We start from the raw sequence: 18238 nt of genomic DNA on the forward strand, positions 1-18238 counted from the left end.
TAGAGATGATTGTTCTCTCTTTTGTTCTTTTCTGTGAATCTTCACATTGAGGGGATTTGGCTTTTTAAAAAAATTTTGTATTTCACCTTTATGTATATATTCTAAATACAATATATAGTAAAATTCATTATCAACAGACTTTAGTTACATGTTAATTAATTTTAAATTGGCTGAACTATAATTATAGAATAATAGTAACCTGCAGTAGGCTTCCACTTTCTACTTGGAGAGGTTTTTCCATCCTCCAGCCTACTCTCCACAATGCTACTAAATGTTATCTTACTAAAATGTAACTCTAATCTTGTCACCCTCCTGCTTTACACATTGCTCAGTAGCTTCTCCTTGTCTAGAATAACGGCCATTCCCTTGGGCTGGACAGTCAGCCTCCCATGGTCTGGCCTGAGACAACCTTTCTCGCCTTACCTGCCATTCCCTCTCCATGTACCACACAGCAGTCATCCCTTGAGTGCTTGTCTTTCTGGAGCATTCCATGTACTTCCATAACATCGTGCCTGTGTGTGGTCTGCCCGGGGTGCCTTCTCACCATTTCTCAACTTGCCAAAATCCTTTTTGTCTCTGGCCTTCCTACATAGTCCTCAGCCTTCCCCAGGGTAGAATTCTTTTTGTCCTTGGTAGCAATTTGTGCAATGACCTCTTCATCGTTTATTAGTTATGTCTATTTTCTCTGTGAGGTTGTAAGTCTTTTGAAGATAAATACCGTGACTTATCGTTGGATCATTTGATAAATATTGAATTTCTGTAAACTGCCAGGCTCTATCTCAACCACAGTTCTTATTACTACACCGGCAGCACCAATCACAAAGCTTGGCATGTAGCAGTTAAAAATGAGTCTTTAGAGTTATCTAACCCATTGGCAGACAAGACCTTAACATTTCAGGTAATGTTTCAGACCAAGTTGTTTTAAAGTACAGTGTCTTGGGGCACCTGGGTGGCTCAGTCGGTTAAGCGTCTGCCTTCGGCTCAGGTCATGATCCCGGTGTCCTGGGATCGAGCCCCACATCAGGCTCTCTGTTCAGCGGGGAGCCTGCTTCTCCCTCTCCCTCTGCCTGCCGCTCTGCCTATCTGTGCTCTCTCTATGTCTCTGTCAAATAAATAAATAAATAAAATCTTTAAAAATAAATAAATGCAGTGTCTTTTTTTTTTAATGCAGTGTTTACTTTTTTACTTTTGTGCTTTAGTCAAAGAAAAAAGGACTGAGTGCAGAGGAGAAGAGAGCCCGTATGATGGAAATATTTTTTGAGACGGTGAGTTATTTTCTATAAGACTTTTAGTATTTTATGTAATTTTCTCCATAAGTGTATGTCATTCAGTATTTAATTGTACCTTTTGCATTAGATATCAATGCTGATCAATTACCTGAAGAATGGATAAAATTCTGCAAACATTTTTTATTTCTGTGAAGCTACGGAGTAAGAAAGAACCCTACCCCAATGTTCACTTCTGTCCAGAATGATCTTTCTGAAGCATGTATTTGATTGTGTCCCCTTTCTGCCTGGAAATGATAATATTGACATCTACTGATTGCTTCCTAGGTGCCAATCATTGTTCTGACCACTTGGTGTAGGTTATCTGATTCCATCCTTTTTAATTCTATGAGATCAACACTGTTATGATCCTCATTCTGTAGATGAGGACATCTGAGACACAGCCTAAGATACCACTCTGGATCTCAAAAAATAAAAGCGGTAGTACTAGGATTCAGATCCCGGGAGGACCATCTGATTTTAGAGGCAGGGCTAAATGCTGCCTCTTTACGTTGATAAATCTGTCTGTACTGTGACACATATATCATGGTACATAGGCCACCTTAATTTATTCCAGATATTTGTACCTTCCACTAACAGGAAATATGTTTGAAGTTTCAAGTCCTTAGTGGCAGAGCCAGGATTCAAACCCAGGCACCTGGCTCTAGAGGCTGGCTGTTTTCTTTACTATGTTGCTGTACGTAGCTTTTTTTTTTTTTTTTTTTGCTTCCAGGTTCAAGTCTAAATCTTAGGCCTACAAAAAACACTAACTTCAACTTCCTGTGTCTTAACTTAATACTTGATGGGACCTTCAAAGTCTAGTCCGGCCCCAACCTACTGGGTACTTTCATTATATACAGGTGTTAAGAAGTTGGGAGAAGGGCGCCTGGGTGGCTCAGATGGTTAAACGTCTGCCTTCGGCTCAGGTCATGATCCCAGGGTCCTGGGATCGAGTCCTGCATCGGGCTCCCTGCTCCTTGGGAGCCTGCTTCTCCCTCTGCTTCTCTCTCTCTCTCTCTCTCTCCCCCTGCACCTCTGTCACTCATGAATAAATAAATAAAATCTTGAACAAAAAAAAAAAGTTGGGAGAAAATGGCAAAGTAGAATATGAAATTAATAAGGTAATAATAATACTTGACATTTTCATTTTGATAATGCATGTTTTCAGCAAAACATTCTCAGGACCTTTGTTTTAAAAACTGCCCTCTGAGTGGAATCTTACTAATGTTACCTGCCTGCAATGACTTACCAAAAGTCACTGGCAGAAGAGAGTATCACATCAATAATGATGAGTAGGAAAAGGCGCCTGGGTGGGTCAGTCATTTATGTCTCTGACTCTTAATTTCAGCCCAGGTCATGATCTCAGGGTTGTGAGATCGAGCCTAGCATTGGGCTCTGCACTCAGCTCGGAGTCTGCTTTATATTCTCTCCCTTTGCCCCTCCCCCTGCTCACACACACTCTCTCTCTCTCTCTCTAAAATAAATAAATAAAATATTTTAAAAAAAGAATGATGATTAGAAAGATAAATTGATGAAGTTTCTACGTGAAGATTATGACTATTCTACTGAGTTTGAATATTCTTCCTATGGTCTCAGCGAGAAAAATAGATTTAATTCTTACTAGGCAGTGGAAAGCTGGGGAGAGTGATGGGGGAAATTATTTTGTCCTTTATGATATTATTAATTTTCTCAAGTATCAAAATTGGCTGTTTCAGATTGAAAATTTTTCAACCCTGCTATCAATTAATGATATGATGAGTGTTATTAGCAGCTTCCATAAGTTCAGTAGTCATTGAGTTTTTACATTAAGCTAAAAATTGATTATATTGATTGATTTCAGTTCATATATTCCTGTATATTCATTCGTGTGTGTGTTTGAAGTTGCTAATAGAAAAACTTAAGAATAGCATGGGAGCAATATAGCTAAATGAGAGAGCACTTGCACCTGAAATCTGTTTTACTGAATAGTTTTGTGACTTTAGATACTTGACCTATGTCTCAGTTTCCTTGTTCTATTAAAGAGGATGGTAATACTTGTACCCAGCTGACAGTGTTGGTATGAGGGTTAAATAAGATAATCCATGTAAATCATTACAATGTCCAGGTCATAAGTACTTAATTAAAAGTTGTCTAGCTTTATAACTATGTGCCTCCCATGGTATCTTACACATGGTTTTATTTATTTAAATATAAGTTTTATAAATCATTAAAATATGTATGTTTATATATATGTGTATATATGTATATATATAAAGAGCTAGAGCCCATTATGTTTCTCTCTCCTTTATTACCTCTCTTTAATACTGTGGAGAACTAATATTTCCTTAAGACCATTTTCTCTGGACCACATTTTAGTTCTGAGGCTAGTACTTTGCAAGCCCACTTATTTACACAGCAACCCCTCCGGGGCAGCCAGTATGTCCAGAGCTCTTCCTTGATGATCATGTATAGGCAGATGTCTCAGTGAGTTCATGTTCTTTTTTTCAGGGCATCTAAAATGTTTGCAAATAGATTTGATTAACTGATTTTTTAAAAATGCATGAGAGGCCTGAAGGCAGTAATTTATTGCATGTTTTCTGAGACCCTAAAGTATTATCTTTATTTACAGACGTGCAAAAATTGATTTCACACTCTAAGACCGATGACAGTATTTTCCTTAATTTACTAAATCTTAAGCATAGTGAGATGAAGTTACTTCTTCCAATATCTTATTATGAAAGATGAAAGAATTTTACAGTTAATACCTATATGCCCAACACCTAGATTCTACCATTAACATTTTACTCTACTGGGCGCCTGGGTGGCTTAGTTGGTTAAGCGACTGCCTTCAGCTCAGGTCATGATCCTGGAGTCCCGGGATCGAGCCCCACATTCTCCCTCTGACTCTCCCCTCTCTCATGCTCTCTATCATTATCTCTCTCAATAAATACATTAAAAAAAACCGATTTTACTTACTTTATCATATATATATTCATCTTTCCACTCCTTTATTCATTTATATGTTCATTTTTTGGGGGAGCGGAGGAAATTCACTTTAAAGGAGTTCTTTATACATGCTGCGTACCAGGCTTTTGTCAGGTATGTTTTGTGAATATTGTTTTCTGGTCAGTATTTGTCTTCATTTTCTTAACAGTGACCTTGTATGAGCAGAAGTTTTAAATTTTTATGAAGTCTAATTTCCATCCTATTGAAGTTACCTTTTCAAGTTTATTTTAGAAGAAATAGATCCTAGATTTCCATTAAAACAATCACAATAATTCCGTTATAATTACCGAATACTTGAATCTTTTCAAATATTTCACTTTGGTTATCTAAGCTTTTTTCACCACTTCAGTCAAGGCTTAGTGTAAGAATAAAGGAGTGTTCAGGATGCCTGGGTGGCTCAGTTGGTTAAGCGTCTGCCTTCAGCTCAGGTCATGATCCTGGAGTCCTGGGATCGAGCCCTGCATTGGGCTCCCTGCCCAGCAGGGAGCCTGTTTCTCCCTCTGCCACTCCCCCTGCTTGTGCGTGCTCGCTCTCTCTCTCTCTCTCTCTCTCTCTCGCTCTGACAAATAAAATTTAAAAAAAAAGAAAGGATCGTTCTACATAGATTTTTTTCCAACTACAAGCAAGATTAAATATTCTACGTGTTTATCTTCCCATAATTTTTTTTTTTAAGATTTTATTTGCTTATTTGACAGAGCACACAAACGGGGAGCGGCAGGCAGAGAGAGAGAGAGACACACACACACACACACACGCAGGCTCCCTGCCAAGTAAGCAGCCCAATGTGGGCTCAATCCCAGGACCCTGGGTTCATGACCTGAGCCGACTGAGTTACCCGGGCGCCCCTCTTCCCATAATGTTTTGCTTTGCATGTGGTGGACATGCCATCTGTATAGGTGAATCATTGATAGGCAGCCATGAATTGTATAATTTTCCTATTGTTTAGGTATAGCTTTTCCATGAAACCTTAAATGGAAACAAATCTTGACAGTTGTCTGTTTTGCTTTTAGTTAGAACTGCTAAATCTGTGGCATATGATATATGCTAAGCAAATCACTGTGTTTTCTTGAAGTGTCAGAGGAGATGATTATCTCATGTTAAAGAATTCATAAGTAATTTTTATACTTCACTGGAAAGATGTTCTTTACATTCTGCTCTCCAGTTACTTTAAAGTGTTGTATGTTATGCAAAATCTGTCCCTTTTAAGTTCTGTTGAAGGTATCAAACAAGATAATTGCAGTTTCTTCTAACTCTAAAATGCTTGATTCTGTTGCACTGTTCATTACCAGACACAGCTTTTATAATGCAATGTTTTATTAATATAATTATGGTAAATATAAATATATAGTAGAAGATAAATACATTTTTTCATCTCTTTTTAAACAGAAAGATGTGTTCCAACTAAAAGACATGGAGAAGATTGCTCCCAAAGAGAAAGGCATTAGTGAGTATCAAAGATGTGCTGAGATATTTTGGGAACTATTGGTCATCTTTTTCTGCAATAGACTTTCACTCTATGAAAACATAAATTTCTAGAGATGAAGAATGTTTATAAGAGTTCTTCCGTGATGTCTTTGGACCATGGCCATGATTCTCATATATGGAGTGTCTACTTTAAAATGGAGTATGCATGCATACTTACACCTACACACACAAGCACGCACACATCCATACACAAACACACACATTTATTTATAGGTATAATTACTTCAAAAGAAGTAAAAACTGTTCATATATGTTCTGACATTTGTTAGATGTGACTTTGTATTTTTACATGGTATATTAAATTTTCTATGGCTGTTTAACAAATTACCCCAACTTGGTGTCTTAATAGAATTTATTCTCTCATAGTTCTGGAGGCCAGAAGTCTAAAATCAAGGTGTTGGTAGAGTTGGTTCCTTCTGGAGATTCTGAAGGGGAATCTATTTGATGCTTCTCTCCTAGCTTCTGGTGACTGCTGGCAGTGTGTGGCTTAATAGACACATCATTCTAATCTCTGCCTCTGTTTTCACATAGACTTCCCCTTTGTTTTCTCCCATTATGTCTCTTATAAGGACATATGTCATTGGATTTGGGACCCACCCTAAATCTAGGATGATTTCATTCTGTCATCTTTAATTGTACCCTTTTTCCAAATAAGGTCACATTCACAGGTTTTGGGAGTTATCTTTTGAAGCGTCACCACTACATATGATATATTTATTTTTTAAACCTTATTTTCCTTGTATAAACTGTATGTGTTTATTTTAACAGATTTGAAAATTATAAAGTATATAATCAAAATAAAATTTGTTCATAAGCCCTCTTTTCTGGGATTACCTCTGTTAACATTTTGGTATATTTTGATGTCTTATTCTTAGGTTCTATCTGTCTGTGTATGCATATATCTTTTTTTCTCCAGAGGGAACCACGCTGCATGTGCAGTTTTGTGTTCATGTATCTTTTCATATAAAATTAGATCATCTGCATCTCCCTATGTCATTTGTTTTTTTAAAAACATGATTTACATCATCTGTATCTCCTAATGTTTCATTCTGTGACCACCTACTGTACCATAATTTGTTTAGCCTATTACTATTATTGAACATCCAGATTATTCCCAAATTTTGCTGCTGAAATCAATGTGTAACATGGTATCTACAATTTTTTTTCTAAAAAAACTAATTTCTAGAGCTGTTTTAGGTTCACAGCAAAATTGAGAGGAGGGTACAGAGATGTCTCACATGCTTCCTGCTCCTCCCCACATGCATGGCTTCTCTGGTTGTCAACATCACTCACCAGTGGTACCTTTGTTACAGTTGACACATTGTAATCACCCAAAGTCCATGGTTTATTGTGGGAATTCACCCTTGCTGTCATACATTCTGTGAGTTTGGATAAGTGTATAATGACACAGATCCATCATTATGGTATCATACAGAGTATCTTTACTGCCCTAAAAACCCTCTGTGCTCCATCTATTCATCCCTTTCTCTCCTCACCCATAAATTTTTTTCCCACATCTCCTACTACTTCGTTAGGAAATGTTCCTAGAACTAGAATAGAAAATAGAGACTTGGGGCGCCTGGATGGCTCCATCGGTTAAGCATCTGACTCTTGATCTCTGCTCAGGTCTTGATCTCAGGGTCATGAGTTCAAATCCCACACTTGAAATAAAACGAAAAGAAAGTAGGGTCTTTTGTAGTTTTAGGCATTTAATATGTACTCTCAAAGTGCCTTCAGGAAAGGTTATACCAAATTATATTCACATTCATTTCTCAGAACTGTGATTTCATTTTTAGAATCCTTGACATTTCATTTCACTTTGTACTTCTTTATAAGTGAGGTTGAATGGTTTGCACCTTTGGTGTTGATTTTTTTTTAATTTATTAAATCTTTAGTTTTCTAATAGATTTTGTTACATTTGGGGATCTGCTGTAGGAAAAATTGAAGTGGACGTTAAAATATGGATAATTTCTCGGTACAGTTTTACTTAATAGTAAGAATTGTTCATGAATTTCAAACAGTTATGAAATACGACTTTACATTTTTATATGCTATTTTTTAAAGCTTCTTTCTGATCTTTTTTGGTCTTACTCCTAACCATAACATTCAGTTCACAAGTTTTTTTTTTCTTTTTTAGTTTTCTTAGCAAAAAAGGCAATACACGTTCATTTTTGGAAAAACCTTAGAAAAATGAACAAAAAAGGAAATAAAAATTGCCTCTTACCCACAGTTCAAAAATAACCGTCTAATTAGTGTGTATTGTCTTTTAACTTAATTTTTTTTTATAATTCTACATAATACATTTTGAATGCATGTATATCCATGCCATTAAATACTTTATAACATAAGTTTAATGATTACATAGTATCCCATCACAATAAAGTACTTCTAAAAGTCCAGGTATTGGACTAGTTTCGATTTTTTGCTGTTGAAAACAGTGCTTTGACAAGCATCCCTGTGCATGTCCATCGTTATTTTCTTTGACCGAATTTATAACAATGGAATTTCTACATAAGAGGCATGCATGAATACATATTGCCAGATTTTCTTCCCATCTTGAGAGAACCCATTACTCTGAATGCTTTACTATATTTTTTAGGTGTTTTTAGTTTGGTAGTCAAGAAAGCATATCGCATTGCATTATTTTGCATTTCTTCAATTATTAGTGGGGTTGAACATTTTTGTTTATTAACTGTATATTTTGTAGATGTCCATTGATGTACTTTTGCTTTTCTATTGACATGTTTGTCTTTTTTGTAGTTGTTATTTTTAAAAGCTCTTTGTTAATTTATTAACCCTTTATCTGTAATATTTGTTGCAAGTGTTATCTTCAGTTGTTAGCCTTTTAATTGTATTTATGATGTGTTTTAATGGAGTCTTTAAAAATGATCTCTTTTAGCCGCTATGTCAGTGAAAGAAGTCCTTCAAAGCTTAGTTGATGATGGTATGGTTGACTGTGAGAGGATTGGAACATCTAATTATTACTGGGCTTTTCCAAGTAAAGCTCTTCATGCGAGAAAACGCAAGTTGGAGGTTCTAGAATCTCAGGTAAGCCACCACAGTTAAAAATTGCAGATGTGCTTTGTAAGAAAGAAATTTGTTTTATTCAATCTTGTTTTCATTTAGTGGCTTCCATTAAGTTTTTAACATGCATTATTGGACTCAAAATCTAAGGATAATCAAGATCTCTTTCTCCTAAACAATGCAAGGAGCTTAGAATGTTTTAACTTTCGTCCTCCCACATGCCCTGATATTATTTTATAGTATTTTTAGGGTTACAGAATGGATGGGAAGGTACAAAGAGTTCCCAAATACAGTTGATTCTTTAACAACATGGGTTTAAAGTGCCCGAGTCCACTTCTACATGGATTTTTTTTTTTGATACATATAGTGCTGTAAATGTATCTTCTCTTATGTTCTCTTAACATTTTCTTTTCCCTAGCTTGCTTTATTGTAAGAATACAGTATATAATACATATAGCATACAAAATATGTGTTAAACAACTGTTTATGTGATTGGTAGGGCTTCTGGCCAACAGTGGGCTATTAGCAGTTAAGTTTGGGGGGAGTCAAAAGTTCTATGTGGATTTTTGACTGCATAGGGTCACCCCTAACCTCTGCATTTTTCCGTGGTCAACTGAAGAGTTCTCCACTATCCAAAAGTGGAGCATTCCTGTGAAGCCTTTTGTAAGCTAAAATGGCATAGAGTAAAAAAGCAATTACCGTTAATCTATATGGAAAAAATTTTTAAGTGTTTCTGAACCCCATAAGCAGCCTCTCTTAGGCTTTTCTGATACCCGTAGGACACATCTTGCTAACAGATGCACAGAATAAATCAAGATAAAGCACAGATGCTCATTGATACAGTTCAGAGGTGTGGAGCTTAATGCTGAGATGCTGAGTGTAGTTCCCAGGGAAGGAGCTTGGTGGTGCCGCTCTCACTGATGTGGGTGCATGCTACCTCTTTAGTGGTTTGCTGCAAAATGAACACTGAAACACTATTTTTGCTTTTTATCTTTTTTTGTAAAAGCAAAAAACTCTTCAGATTTCTTTTAGTTAGCAAAAATAGGTACTAATATAGGTCTTTCATTAAAGTAAAATGGCATATCATGAACTTTTGAAAAGTGATTTTGTATTTAGTGTGGTACATTTGTTACATTTGATGAGCCAATATTGATACCTTGTCATTAAATAAAGTCCTGTAGTTTACATTAGGGTTCACATTTTGTATGTTATGTGAATTTTGACAAATGCATAAATGTCACGTATCCACAATTACAGGATCATACAGAATAGTTTCACTGCCCTAAAAATCTCCTGTGTTCCAGTTATTCGTCCATCCTTCCCTCTCCCTTAATCCCTAGCAACCATTGGTATTTTTACTATTCTATAGTTTTGCCTCTTCTGGAATGTCATATTGTTGGAATCATGCAGTCTGTAGCCTTTTCAGATTGACTCTAATACACATTTAGGTTTCCTCCATGTCTTTTGGTGGCTTGGTAGCTCATTTCTTTTTATTGCTGAACAGTATTCCATTGCATAGATGTGCTGGCTTGTTTATTCATTCAGCTATTACAGAAAATCTTGGTTGCTTCCAAGAACATGTATTTAGTCTGTATTACAAGATTCCACTACATTTTAATTTTATTTTTTTATTATACAGCTGAGGGGGTGAATTATCATGTAGAATTTACAGCGTAGGCAGGAAGTGGAACTTTAGGGAAATGGGCTATGGACTTGTTTTGGGGTGAGGCAAGGAAGAATCCTGATTCTTTAGAAGATAACAGGAATAGGAAACATTAATCAGGAATAGTAAAGGAGATGAATTTTTTTCTGTTTGGAGATAATATGAGATTACATTTCTTCACAGGAAAATTCTGAAACACCACTTTTTTAAAATGTTGCTCCTAGGTTTAAGAAGGTCAAAGTTTGTAGGCAGCCCTCAGTCTGCCTGTGTTTTTTTTTTTTTTAAGATTTTTTATTTATTCATTTCAGAGAGTGAGAATGAGAGAGAGAGAGAGAGAGAGAGCACATGAGAGAGGGGAGGGTCAGAGGGAGAAGCACACTCCCTGCTGAGCAGGGAGCCCAATGCGGGACTTGATCCTGGGACTCCAGGATCATGACCTGAGCCGAAGGCAGTCACTTAACCAACAGAGCCACCCAGGTGCCCTGTCTGTGTTTTTAATTATAAGCAACACAAACTAACTCTGGCTGAGTTTAGCAGAAAAGGAATTTATTAGAAGATACAAGATGGACTTATAGAATCACTGGAAAGGCTAGAAACCCAGTTCTATAGGCAGGAACTGAGGGAAGGTGCACAGCCAGACCACAGCCAAAGTCACGCCGTGAAACCTGTGTGGTGAGGATTCTGCTGCCCCAGAGCCATGCCGTGACCTCTGCACCTAGCTCTATTGACAGTGCTGCTGACCAGTGGAAGATGATTCCACTGGTGCTCCTGACCCTGGCTAAAGAAGCAGATGTTGTTGCTGCCCCCCTCCCTCCCCCCAAAAAACCCTCAAAAAATGAAAAACTTCTGTCCTAGCTACCAATCACAGTTTTGGGAAGTACATGTGATTGGCCAAGCCTGGGTTACATGCTCACACTCTAGTTGCCAGGGGAACTGGGGAAATAAATAATTGGGGTTTCTAGTTTCTATGATGGGAGGTAGCTCCCTCCTGTTGGCACCAGCGATTCCCTGATATAGGAAGGGGGTTTGAATGCTGAGTAGCACTCTCTCTCCTACCAGGTTAGATATTTACAAAATCGAGAGAAAAAAACTGGAAAAGAGCACAGGACTTGGAGTCAGAATAATAACAACAAAATTACTGAATACCTACTGTCCTCTGTGTGCCAGACACTATTCTAGGCACTTGTAAACCATTAGTGGACAAAGAATGGAAGCAGGGAAATAGGTAGGTTAAGTTATTGGAATAATCCAGCTGTGAGGTAATGGTGGTTTGGACCTAGTGGTAGCAGCCTACCTACCCCTCCTTAGCTGTAGGCAACCAGTAAGCTTCTTTTCTTTTCTTTTCTTTTTTCTTTCTTTTCTTTCTTTCTTTCTCTCTTTCTTTTCTTTCTTTCTCTCTCTCTTTCTTTCTTTCTCTCTCTTTCTTTCTTTCTTTCTCTCTCTCTCTTTCTTTCTCTTTCTCTCTTTTTCTCTTTCTCTCTCTTTCTTTCTCTCTCTCTCTTTCTTTCTTTTCTTTTCTTTTCTTTTCTTTTTTCTTTTCTTTCAAGATTTTATTTATTCAAGAAAGCACCTGTGCATGTGAGCTGGGGGAGGGTAAAGGGAGTGGGAGAGAGAGACTCTCAAGCAGCCTGCAAGTGGAGCCCAACTCGGGGCTTGATCTCAGGACCCTGAGATCATGACCTGAGCCAAAATCAAGAGCCGGACGTTCAACTGACTGAGCCACCCAGGTGCCCCTCAGTAAGTTACATTCTGTTTCTTGTAAATTTCCTTGTTCTGGACATTTCATATGAATGGAATCACATACTGTGTATCTTTCATGACTGGCTTCTTTCATTTAGTGTAATGTTTTCAAGGTTTGTCTATGTTGTAGTATGTATCAGTATGCCATTCCTTCTTATGGCCAAATAATATTCCATTGTATGAATATACCACATTGTATTTATCCATCCATCAGTTGATAGCCATTTGGGTTGTTTCCACCTTTTGACTATTATATGCAATGTTGCTGTAAACTTCATGTATGAATTTTTGTGTGGACATATGTTTTCATTTCTCTTGGGAGTTAATGGATCATATGATAACATGATTAATTGTTTGAAGAACTTCCAGACTTCTTTCTAATTTGGCTGCACCATTTTACATTCTTAGCAGCAGTGCATGAAGCTTCCAATTTCACCACATCCTCACTGAAACTTATCATTACCTGACTTTTTTGACTCTAGCCATCCTAGTGGTTGTGAAGTGGCATCTCATTATCGTTTTGCTTTCCATTTCCCTGATGACTAATGATGTTGCGCATCTTCTCATGTGTTTACTGGCTATTTGTGATCTTCCTTGGAGAAATGTCTGTTCAGATCCTTTTACTCCTTTTTTTATCTCTTAAACATGATGCTGCGTTTTTTTTCCCCTGCTAGGAAACAACATGCATATTAATCACTCAGCAACTTTTTTAAAAAGTTAATCATGAAATTAGAAACTTTATACAGGGTAATTTACTTTTAGGCCTTATTGCATTTTTCTCTCTTCATGTTTTTGTTCTTTTATCCTCTGAGAAGTCCCTTGCCCTTCTTTCCTACCTAGCCAAATTCTAAACATCTCTCTTCTCGGAAACCGTCTCAAGCGGGCCCCTGGGTGGCTCAGTTGGTTAAGTGACTGCCTTCGGCTCAGGTCATGATCCTGGAGTCCCGGGATTGAGTCCTGCATGGGGCCCCCTGCTCAGCAGGGAGTCTGCTTCTCCCTCGGATCCTCCCCCCTCTCATGCTCTCTCTCTATCTCATTCTCTCTCTCAAATAAATAAATAAAATCTTTAAAACAAAACAAAACAAAACTGTCTCAAGCTCCCATAGCTTACAGTGTTTGGGGCCTTCTCTAAACCTATAATATTTTTGGTTTTACCATAATATAATGTACTGCTTTGGCACATACTGCTGGTTTTCTATGTAATGAACATTGCCCCTTTCTTCTTTACTAACAAAACACTTTGTTGAGGCAGCAGTGTGTCTTATGGAAAAAATGCTCATCTTCCTACACTCCCTTGCAACTAAGAGTGGCAATGGAAAACAATTCTGATGAGTGAGATGTAAATGGAAGACTAGCTTTGAGGTCTGTAGGAAAGTGTTTACTTTCCTCATAAAGGCAAAACCCTTTCCCCTTCTTTTCCGTGATGTAAACATGAGATTATATTGTAACCCTACAATAACAAGCATTAGGATGAAGACCTGTTCCTTAAGAATGTCAGAGCCTGAATAAAAAGGCCTTGGATCTCTGGTGGCATTTTGAGATGCTGCACTAGCCTTGGACTGCCTAACCTCTGGGCTGTTTAATCCAGTTTTAGTAAAAAATTCTGTTATTTTAGCTGCAGGTATTCTAAATGGATACAGTTGCTTTGAAGACTTCTTTTGCATAAATGTAACTTAGATTTTTATTCGTCTCTTTGTAACAAGCTGTTTACTCCAAAACTTTGGAGCTTAAAGAAACAAATATTGATATTTCCCAGTCTCTGTGGATCCAGGCATGGATAGTTAGGTACCTCTGGCTCAAAGTCTCACCTAAGTTTGTAGTCAAACAGTTGGCGGGGCAGCATTCTCATCGGAAGGCTCATCTGGGAGAGGACTTACTTCCAAACTCAATCATATGGTTATTGGATTTAGTCCCCTGAAGTCTGTTGGACTGAGGGCCTTGACTCCTTGACAGTTTTTAGACAGAGGCTTCCCTTATTCCTTTTATCAAGGGCTTCTCCATAGGATGGCTCACAGTATGGCAGCTGCCTTCCCACAGAGCAAATATGAGGGAAGTCCAAGACAGAAGCTACTGGGTTTGTAGGCACCTTAATCTTGGAAGTGACAGCTCTTTACATCTGCTACATTGTTTTAATGAAACAAGTGATTAAACACAGCCCACACATAAGCAGAGATTACAAATGTGCATAAATACCAAGGGGCAGGGATCATTGTGGCCATCTTAGAGAATACATGCCACAGATTTTAAATTTTGTTTAACTTCTCACACGTATAAGTCTTAGCCTCTTGATTAGTTTTTAATAGCTTTATTGAGGAATAATTGACATACAAAAATTGTTCACATTTAAAGTTTAAAAATTGTTAAGTTTTGGCATATGGATACCTCCATGAAACCATCACCACAGTCAAGATAATGAGCATATCCTTCATCCCTAAAAGTTTCTTCATTCCCCTTTTTAGTCTTTCTCGCCTGCCCTTCCCTGCACTGCTTCCCCTGCCCCCATCCTCAGGCAAGCACTGTTTTGCTTTCTGTCACTATATATTGGTTTGTATTTCCTAGAATTTTAAATAAATAGGATCATACAGTATGTACTCTTTTGTCCTGGCTTCTTTTACTCAGCATAATTATCTTAAGATATATCCATGTTGCTATATTATTCATTCATTTTTATTGCTTAGTGATAGTCCACTGTATGGAGATATGAGTCTGTTTGTTGGTAGACATTTGGGTTTTTTGTTCTAATTTTGGGCTATTAGAAATAAAGCTGCTATAAATATTTGTGTGCAAGTCTTTTTAGGGACGTATGTTTTTATTTATGTTGGGTAAATACCTAGGAGTGAAAAGGCTGGATCATATGGTAGGTGTATATTGAACTGTTTTCTGAAATGCTCTGTCATTTTACATTCCCACCAGTAATGTATGAGAGTTCCCAGTCGCTCCACATCCTTGTCAATACCTGGTATGATATCCATTCTAATAAGAATATAGTGATATCTCATTGTGGCTTTTCTCCATTTCCCCAATGACTAATAATGTTGAGCATATTTGCACATGTTTATTTGCCATCCATATGTCCTCTTTGATAAAGTGTCGATACAGATCTCTTACCTTTAAAAAAATTTTTCTGTCTTTTTTTTTTTTTTTTTTTTTAGAGAGTGCACGTGTGAGCTGGGATGGGGAGGGGCTGAGGGAGAGGGAGAATCTTAGGCAGGCTCCACTCTCAGTGTGGAGCCCAATGCAGGGCTCAAGTCTCAATGACCTTGAGATCATGACCAGAGCTGAAATCAAGAGTCAAATGCTTAACTGACTGAGCCACCCAGGTGCCCCCTTTTTTTGTTTTTTTGTTTTTTTTTTAAACTTGGGTTGTGTTTATTATTGAGTTTAGACAGTTCTTTATATAGTCTAGAGGCAAATCCTTTATTAAATAAATGTTCTCTGAACATTTTTCTACCAGTCTTTGGTTGTCTTTTCATTCTCTTGACTATCTTCTGAAGAGCAGAAGTTTTTAATTTTGCTGAAGTCCAATTTATCAATTTGTTTCTTTATGGTTAGTGTTTTTGGTGGTGTATCTTACCTTCTTCCGGGTAATTTTTTGTGCCTGAAATTGGGCATAACAGGGGCTGATTAAACACTTCTTTGTTGACTTCTTGAGCCAGAGAAACTCTTTACCTTTCAGGGAAAAAAAGGCCAAATGTACGTTTTTTATTTCTTGGCCTCTGGATTTAGCATATCTACTTAAGTGGAGGAGCTTGGCAAATCTTAATAAAAGTAAGGAAGAGATCTAATTAGAATCTCTAGTACAGTGAATCTATTTTTAAAAAGTAAACTTAATATCACTGTTTGCTCTGAATGTTTGAAGAATAGGATGTTCTAATTAGTTACTATCAATATACTCCTCTCCCTACAGGTCTGAGAGTTGGCATCAAATGTATTTGTGACACACCCCTCTCTCCACTCCCCCATTTACAAGCTATAGGCCAAAGATTACTCTCACACACCTGCTCAGAAATCAGGTCAAGTCAGAGGTGAACACCTAGGCAGTATTCCTATGCCTTCTGTTCTGAGCACTCCAGAAGTAAATGAAAAACATGATTTTGATATGTTATTTGTAGAAGGTTGATAGCCCTTGACATTTGCTATATATAGTTATTTAAAACAAAACAAAACTCAGTGCCTTTTCACTGACCTAAACCTGCTTTAGTCTTTCACTAAAATTTGAGATGGCATGTCAATATCATACTGTGCCCCCATGGTTCTGAAGATCACTTATTTTATTTTTATTTATTTATTTATTTTTAAAGATTTTATTTATTTACTTGACAGAGAGACACAGCGAGAGAGGGAACACAGGCAGGGGGAGTAGGAGAGGGAGAAGCAGGCTTCCCGCGGAGCAGGGATCCCGATGTGGGGCTCCATCCCAGGACCCTGGGATCATGACCCGAGCCTAAGGCAGGCACTTAACGAATGAGCCACCCAGGCGCCCCTGAAGATCTCTTATTTTAAAGAAGCAATGTGGCTTAATGGAAAAAGTAGTTCAAAATGAGACATGGATTGAAATCACAGCCTTACTTCTTACTAGTTCTTGGATCTTCTGAAAAACTTCTTAAACTCTTTAAAGCCTCAGTTTCCCAGTTTGTAAAATAGAGATTATACTTGAAAGAGTTGTGATAAAGATTAAGTGATATGTGTAAAGTGCCTGGTGTACTAGGTACTCAGTATATGGTAGCCAAAATTTCAGCTAAGTTAGTACGCACCCAAGAGTATACACTGTAAGTTTATTTGTTCAGTCAGAACAAATATTTGAGGGTCTCTTACGTGCAAAACATTTTACCAGATACTGGAGGTAATTTGTAAAAGTAGAAGTCAAGATTCATCCTTTATAAGAACATCTAACCTGTGCTAAAGATAAGATATATGCACATGAAAGAGTGAAAATAAGAGTGAAAAGTGTAATAGAGTGGTGATTAAAAGTGCTGCAAGAGAAGTTAGGATTTATACAAAGATAGAAAGTACTCAGTGTTGCAGGAATCAGATTCCAAATTCAAGGTTGGGCTGAAGGATTAGTTTATTCAGCATATTGCCAAAGTGAAAGGTTAGCTTCCTTTGAGTTTCTTGTTAATTACTTCCAGGTTAGAGAGAGAGTGGAGGAACTCTAAATTTCCTTCCTTCATTTGTCTGTTTCTTTCTTTTTAATCATTCTGTTCTGCTTTGGTTCTGCCAGTGATTCCAGTTATATACAGGAATGTATTTGTCTCTTGAAAATGGACATTCTTTTAGTAGATCTGAAAATTAAATCAAGAAACAAATTTTTTTCCTCCCTTGCCTTTAGGTTGTATGTATTGATCATTATTATAGACAGTCTAAAAGCCTCATGGTTATAATTTATGTTTCTCTTTAACATTTTCTAAGATGGCAGATAAGCCATCAACTATGTGTGGGTTGCATTAACAGCTTTGACAGATATCACTATAGGCCTGCCCTGTGCATGCACTGTGCTGAGTTCTTTAGGCAATATAAAAATACTAGCATACTGTACTTGGTAAGGCACGATAAATACCGTAAATAATTAACTTTTTATGAAAAGACATAGTTAATTAGCTTTTTAGTTTATGTAAGATTAGTGCCAAATACTATCTGTTCTATGGGTCCTAATTGTTACATGAGTTTAGAGGAGGGAAGATTTTTATAAATCCACATACTTCAGGGAGACTTCTTAGAAATGATTATTTTGAGCTGCAAGTTGAGTAGATTTATTTATTTTTTTATTTTATTTATTTGACAGATAGCACAAGTAGGCAGAGTGGCAGGCAGAGGGAGAGAGAGAAGCAGGCTCCCCGCTGAGCAGGGAGCTGGACGCGGGGCTCGATCTGAGGACCCTAGGATCATGACCCGAGCCTAAGGTAGTCGCTTAACTGACCGAGCCACCCAGGTGCCCGCAAGTTGAGTAGATTTAGATGGATGGAGGAGATTCTCAAGGGGGACAGAAGGGAGCCACTGATGCTGATGTTGGAAATGGCAGCCAGAATTCACTGAGCACTTCTCTAGGTAGAGTTTTAAGAGTTTGTCTTAATCCACT

At 37.5% G+C, this 18238-nt stretch overlaps 1 protein-coding gene across 2 annotated transcripts in view; it reads left to right on the forward strand.

The window, feature by feature from the left end:
* The window catches only part of MND1 (meiotic nuclear divisions 1), a 72989-nt gene that overhangs the window by 4350 nt on the left and 50401 nt on the right, over positions 1-18238 (forward strand). Inside the window, exons 3-6 of one of the 2 annotated variants that reach the window (XM_027599300.1) lie at positions 790-898; positions 1200-1265; positions 5637-5694; positions 8635-8783. In XM_027599300.1, the coding sequence (XP_027455101.1) occupies positions 790-898; positions 1200-1265; positions 5637-5694; positions 8635-8783 (382 nt within the window). The remainder of the gene's footprint in view (positions 1-789; positions 899-1199; positions 1266-5636; positions 5695-8634; positions 8784-18238) is intronic. The other variant, XM_027599301.2, reaches the window with a different exon arrangement.

This window comes from Zalophus californianus, chromosome 2, assembly GCF_009762305.2.
Source record: "Zalophus californianus isolate mZalCal1 chromosome 2, mZalCal1.pri.v2, whole genome shotgun sequence".
NCBI classification, from domain to species: domain Eukaryota; kingdom Metazoa; phylum Chordata; class Mammalia; order Carnivora; family Otariidae; genus Zalophus; species Zalophus californianus.